The sequence below is a fragment of the Orbilia oligospora genome (genome assembly GCF_000225545.1).
Source record: "Orbilia oligospora ATCC 24927 unplaced genomic scaffold scaffold00083, whole genome shotgun sequence".
Classification (NCBI taxonomy): Eukaryota; Fungi; Ascomycota; class Orbiliomycetes; order Orbiliales; family Orbiliaceae; genus Orbilia; species Orbilia oligospora.
This window is the reverse complement of record NW_011645640.1, coordinates 1,235,067-1,241,926: the sequence shown is the minus strand read 5'-3', so window position 1 is coordinate 1,241,926 and position 6,860 is coordinate 1,235,067. Positions and strand designations below refer to the sequence as shown.

Sequence of the window (6,860 nt, the reverse complement as noted above, 5' to 3'; positions counted from 1 at the left end):
TGTATCACAGCTCGCTTTGCCATAACGTTCCTTAACGAGGATGTCCAATCGCCAACGCCCCGTTCGATTTCAGCTGTTCGAGCGCTCGCGTGGGACCGCAATACCTTACAGTTTCTTGCTGCGATCCAAGGAACATTGCCCATTTCTCTAAGGCGGCGCAGACGCCCAGTCAATCATAACATCTACATATCACGCCATGTCATGCTAAATACCACCTTGAAGGCCTCGAAATTTGAAACCAAGCCTCTTCAGAGTAAGTCTTAACAAAAGAAGAACCGTCCCAGGAATCCTTGTGACTGTTTCTTTCCCCTCCCCTTCAAAGTAATATTCAACGAATAATGTCGACAGAATATCGCTTAAAAGGTGATTAATACCGTCTAACTATACATTTGCCTTAAAGTGGATCCCTATACGATGTGGCTTGATATTAACACGCATACACCACGCACCACACACGCATTCTCAACCACCATCCCCACCACGTTTTTTCCCCCTTCCCTTTGTCCTCTCGACGATCTACTGTGCCGCAATTACTCAACCCTCGGATTATCAGTTTGCCCCCACTGTCCAGATGGTAAATTGAAGAAATTCGGATGATTGGGGTGTTTCTACGATATTGTGAAACGAGGGGGGCGAAGGATCTTGTGTTCGTATATGCTAGTGATCTTCACATAGCGGATTATTATAACGGTGAGAATGGATATATACATACATGACCATCCCGTGGTAAGAAGATACCGAAATAAGTATGTACAAATGAATATGATCTCCCAACTCCAATAAGATTTTGTCAATCTACATGAACTCCGACCCACCCTCTAAATGGACCATTCCGAAAGGCATCAACTTCAATGAGAAGGGAGAGATAGCAAAAAAAAAAAAAAAAAAAAAAAAACTCCATTAACCCCATCGTAAATGAAAATAAAAGGATTATTAAGAATGATATTTGTGAAGAGAAAAGACGGGAGCTCAGCCTTTTTGCCTAGATAACCTTGCCATGCATATTATTTCGTATCGTAATCGTATCGCCTGCAATCATCCTGTCGCTTATCACTCCACTCACACCCGCGACTTCCCCCACTCTACCCTCGCGATGGCAATCTCCTCGAGCACGTGTAGGGCGGCCAACGTGCTTTCGAGTGGGTACCTTGCAGAAACGTAGTGGTGGGTGGATGCGGAGTGGGTGAATGGCTTCTTGTTTGGGGGTCCCGCGTGATAGAGTGTCGGATTTTTGAGAGCGGAAACGACTTGCTCCTGCGTGCTCTTCGTATATGTTTTGAACATATTCTTGAAACCGGTCACGGCGGAGACTGTTGTACCCAGGTTCTCCATCCATGCAGGGGTGGTAGTGGTCTCGACATCGTGGATGACAGAGCGGAGGGTAGGTGGTGTAGGACAGCCCTTTGAACCTTCGTCCTTTTCTCTTCGCGACTTGAAGAGTGAGCCGGTTGTTGCCGATCGCTGTAGTGGTAGGGCTTTGGCCATTCTAGCGAGCGACGAGGAGCGTCGGTGTAACTTTATCCTCTGTGCCTCTTCGGCCTCTTGCTTCTTCTTCTCTTGGAAAGCGCCGACTCGAACTGCACATTCCTCTTCGGCGCTCTTCCTTTCTTCGGGTGTCAGGTTGTCTACAACCATAGACATCGACAGTGCTAGAACACCCTTTCCCATGGCACCCACGACCCTCCTGGGGCCCTCTAGGTGACCAAGTTCATCTTCGTGTTTCTCGATGATTGTCTTTGGCATGCAGCCGTCGTCTTGGATCACGGCTGACCTTCTCTTTAGCTTATCAGACAGTGTAGGCGCCCGCTGGACCATTCGTCGTCGCTTTGTCAACGGGAAGTAGGATGCCAAAAGTTTGTGAAGTGACTCGGACTCAACGAACTGTCGCATCCTTGCGTCGAATCCCGTTGTAATGTAGATGGCATCATATGGAAGTAGCGAAAAGCTGGCATTGGACCAAGCTCGAGGGTTTAGGTATTCATCTGATCCAGCCATCATATAGAATTTTTCAATGTCATCTAATGTTGCACCCTATAGAGGAGAGATTTTGGTTAGACACTAGTCTCAATAAGGGCCAGAGGATAAATTGGTATTCGGGATCATCCATACCATAATGTCGCGAAAAGCGGACCGTTCCAGCATGCGCTGGTCGGCTTTGGGGACATCGCCATTCTCGGTAGCGAATTCAATGACGCAACCTGTGGGTCGGGTATGTTAACATCGACGTCTACCTAAAAAGTGGGTACCGACGGTACGTCTATGTATCTGGGCTACTTACCAGCTTCTTTGAAGATGTACCAGGGTTCCGCAGCAGCCATTGGCGCTAGTGTCTTGTCCGGACACAAGATAAGTACCCGTGGTGGCGTGAAGTTGTCATCCATGGGAAGGATGGACTTTGGGTCCTTCTTTTCTGAGAAATCCATGTTTTTTTTAATTTTTTATCGATTGATGATAGATTGCTGACAATGATTATGAAGTTTTATGTATAAGGAACTTATTGAGACAAGCGCGACCGAGGGAATCGTCAAGAATAATATATTCTAATGAGGCCGTGATCGTGACGCCTTGGTATACGTAAAATTCGGGGATCGTGAAGACCGCGACGGGACCTTGAATAGCCGACCGACCGGAAAATTATCGCGGAACGAGTCACACGCTGAAAATTTTCGCGGAGTTCACTGCAAGAACGAATCAAAACAAAAACAAGCGACGTTAGCTCGACTATTCATAGGCCTTTTCCAGGTATTAAATCCATGATGACCCACGTTTTGAGAGTTTATTGTTTTCCACTTCCGGGGGTATACGAGATACGATATGCGATATGCGAATGTCTGCACTTGGAAGTCGAACCCTGGCTTCGTAAGCTTTGACGAAAGCCTTTGTTTAAGAACTCTGTAACCGATATGCAGAGTATCGATTCTGTCGAGCTTACGCTTATTCAGCTGTGTGAGGGATGATGATTAATTTGGACATGGGAATGGATTCATTGTGATCTTATATTCCATGACTGGAGCTAGACCACCATCACAGTCACAAGCTCGAACCTTCGGGGGCGGTTTTGGTTGATACCTCCGGAACATCATTCCTTCCTTAGCTTCGTGGAGTTTGTCGGACGAAAAAAAAGGGCTGGAACGGTGTGTTCTGGAACCCGCAGCGGTGAATTTAGTTTTCTGGTTTGGTGCGAGCTCCAGCAAAGCAAAGCGTAGTAAAACGGTGGCCGGGCTTAGAAGCTACCGACCCGGCACCATTTTCTGGCAGGGCTGTTCGCGGACTGCTCGGAGACAAGAACCCTCCGATAAAGCCTTTTCTGGACTTAGCTTCCTTCGCAGATGGACTTTAAAACAGGCTCGTGGATTTTCCGACCCGCATAAATATTGATTCGCTGTGTTCGAAGGTGTCAGCACCCTCCTTTGGGCCTTAATGAGCGATATTATGCATGCAGCTTAGGGAAACTATTTTGACAGAACGCATCAGGTTAACGTAATTGCACGCTTAGAATTCGAATAACTGTGGAGATGCTGAGTAATCTTTAGTTTTTTTGCGAGTTAAACTTTCTACAGCAATAAGAATTGTGTACTTATGTACAGATATCTGTCTTTTCTTATCCACCGACCGGTATTGTTATTGGTCAACCTTCTAAGTGGATCCAGCATCCCATATTTCTAACCAGTATAGTTGTTTCTATGTAGTGTATCGTGTGTATCGTGTGCACCATCGGGATCGCTAGCGCAATCGTGGTATCCGTGAGATAGGAGCTTGATCTAGAAGTCGTTCCCCTCAGGCGTCGGGTGCGTCTTGCCATCCATAGCTTTCGGCAAAGCCGAAAGGACCAATCATTTCCTCTTCATGCAAAAGTTAAGCTCCACAATCTCTGCATCCTTGAAATGCAGCGCAAAGGTCTTTGTTGGAGAAGTATCTGTGTCAAAGACAGCTTTGTTGGCCGTGTATTCCCACTCTTTATCCTTCTCTTCTTTGACAGCCTCAGACAGCAAATCCACAATAGTCTTTGTTGAATGGAAAACGAAATCCGGTCTCTCCATTTCCCCTTTTTCGTTTCGGACCGGTGGCGCAAAATCTGCTTTCATTCTGTAACCATTTTCCTTTGCGGTTCCAGCTGTGTTCCCGAACATCATCGACCCGGAATCTGGTTTGAGCATCTGTATTAGACTGTTGATGATATGTGCCTGTTTGTGAGGCGGGAAGAGGTGGATGAAGTATCCGATATAGATCATGTCATATCTATGTCGATGAATAGACCCTTCTCCGAAGAGTCCTTCGTCATTGATATCGCATCCTCCAAAGAATTCTCCCTTGAATTGATCCTCATCTTTGAACAAGTCATAGGATAACGGAAACCACCTATCCTCCAGGTCCATATTCGTGATCCCTTCGCTCGGAGCACCATCGACAATCAATTTCCTTCCATCGAATCCCATGAAACATCCCATATCGAGAATTCGCTGCCCTTGCTTCAGTCTTTCGATGATTTCTGGGTAGATCGACATCTCTGTCATCCCGAACTTGAAGAATTGCCATAGCCCGACGCATGGGTAGTACTTAATCTTCCAGGCTTTGAGTCGTATGTCCTTGAGGATGGGGATCATGGCTTCGGTATCTTGAAGGTCGGGACGGTAATGTTGGATGAGAGAGATGGCATCCGGGTGGGCATGGATGGGAGGCTCCTCGGCCCAGTATCTGGCTTTTGCGGTAGCTTCATCAATCATTTTGATAGAGTTGCTCGAAGGGTTTATGGTGAGTCTTTAAGCTGGGGGTGGTTCCTGGTTCCACAAGATCTATATGCGTATGTTATACAGCTCCACCGTGGTTTGCAGATAAGGTCCTGGACCAGGACAGCGTAAAGAGATGTTTATGAGTAGAATATCTGAATACCGGAGTCCCTCGGATGCAGCGTAGTAAAACTTGGATTGTTGAGATGGATGGATGAAATGATGAGGAGGGTTAAGGTCAAGGTATTAAGAATAGATTGTGGTTGCTTGTGTAGCGGTTCTCAATCGAGCCCTGGGAAACGCGCTGAAGTTGATATAGAGCGTCCTTCTCTTTCCCTACTTCTTCTCGCTGCAATTTTATATCGTCCTCCTAAACCGCATCTTCCATAGCTCCAAAGCTACCCCCCATTGCCAATTGGCGCTAGACCAGGAGCTCGACCATGTCAAAAACGGGGCAGTTGAACTTAAATTTAGCGGGTGCCGGCCTGCGTCTGGAAGGCCTACTCGTGAGTACCGTATACCGCGCTCAAGTCTTGGTTTACGAGTAAGGGCAAATAGAAGCACGCAACATGGATCTAGGATTCTAATCGGGTGCCGACGACATGGTTCTTCGAATTCTATGCATCTGATTTGCTTAAAACATTAACAATTTTTAGCAATTAGTCGTGGTTAGGCAAGCACCATGGTACCAAGGACGCCTTCGGTGGAAACTCCGTCTGGGATTATATGCAGAAGGAACGTACGATTTGGCGTTACTTCGGCATCAATGCCCTAAAAAATCCAAAGGGAATACGCAATATTCGAGATAGCCCTGATGAGATGTTACCGGCCCTTGTTCATCCCGCTGCAACAAGTGCACATATGTGTATACCTTTGACCTGCTAGTTGCATGGCTAATGCAATTGCAAACGGCGTATATCCAGCTTCCGCCGCTTCTTTACATAGTACAGCTGGGCCCCTGTACATTACATACACTAAAGTCTGGAAGGGCGACAAACAGGTACTTACTTATTACCGAAGTTTCCAAGCTTCGATGGTCCCAAGGCCAAACCACCGGGAACGGATATCTGGATTTTATCTTAACTCCTGTCATATTCCTTCTCCCAACTTGTCCCCGTTTCAGAACAAGACCGGACTTCCTGTGGAAGAGTTAATCCAAGTACCGAATAGCTGGTGCAAACAGGCTCGGTAAATGGCTGTTTCTTGTGGGTAAATGGAATAGCTCCATCCCATCCCATCCCATCCCATCCGTTCCAATCCCTCAACTTCGGAACTGGTAGCCAGTAACTTATATCAACCTGTTATAATGCTGCAGGTGCCTTGTTTTTTTTTCTCTTTCTTTCACCCTTTTCGTTCTCAAACCTGCATCTTCCAAGTCCCCGGAACTGGCGAACTTGCATCCGAGACTTTTATGCAAATCGATGAGCCGGGAATTATATCTCACTTGGAATATCTTTCAACCATAGCCAAACCTCCCCCACGCGAGCTGTATAGTAACTGTATAGTAGCTGTATAATAGCTGTATAGTAACTGTACAATAACTCTATAGTAACTGGATAGTAAATGTATAGTAGCTGTATAGCTGCGATAGCTGCGATAGCTCTTCTATAGCTCTTCAAGAAACCAACAGCTTCCCAACAGCTCATATGCATGCATTTTCAGTAAATCAAACCCATGGAACATGCATTGCAGGATAACCCATGCCAAAGCCCTTCGAGAACCGTTGGAGCCTGTGCTATAAAGCCTATTGTTAACCCTCCAAGGCAATTCGAATGCAGTAATATCTTATCGAGTCCCTCGGGTTTTTATCCATCCGATCAATTACTAAATACCTCAAAAAAAAAAACTCCCTACCATTGTTTGCTCTATCAAATGCTGCAACGGCGTTAAAAACCGGCCGGCAAGCAAGCCATCTGCATAAGGGAAGGGAAAAAAGCTGACAATTGACCGGCAACCTCGGTCTAGCTTGGATGATTCTTTGGATGCATGGTCTCGAATGGAACGGATATATCGATATCGCGGAAGTAGTCGACGCCCAGCTAGCTAGCTCAAAAAAAAGAGATATCCCTGGGTCACATTGAGTGAAATTTAACTTTCTCACGCGGCTATTGGGCAGCTCTTAAAAAAAATCCA

The 6,860-nt window shown here is 46.3% G+C and overlaps 2 protein-coding genes across 2 annotated transcripts; both read right to left on the bottom strand.

Annotated features, from left to right (window-relative positions):
• Positions 1-1,059: 1,059 nt before the first annotated feature.
• AOL_s00083g361 (uncharacterized protein) lies at positions 1,060-2,423 on the bottom strand (the record flags this gene model as incomplete). The annotated part of the gene is made up of 3 exons (XM_011125540.1): positions 1,060-2,031; positions 2,110-2,198; positions 2,279-2,423. 3 exons carry the CDS (start codon positions 2,421-2,423, stop codon positions 1,060-1,062), a joined length of 1,206 nt encoding a protein of 401 aa, XP_011123842.1.
• Positions 2,424-3,833: 1,410 nt separating this feature from the next.
• Positions 3,834-4,724, bottom strand: AOL_s00083g360 (uncharacterized protein; the record flags this gene model as incomplete). The annotated part of the gene is made up of 1 exon (XM_011125539.1): positions 3,834-4,724. One exon carries the CDS (start codon positions 4,722-4,724, stop codon positions 3,834-3,836), a length of 891 nt encoding a protein of 296 aa, XP_011123841.1.
• Positions 4,725-6,860: the final 2,136 nt, after the last annotated feature.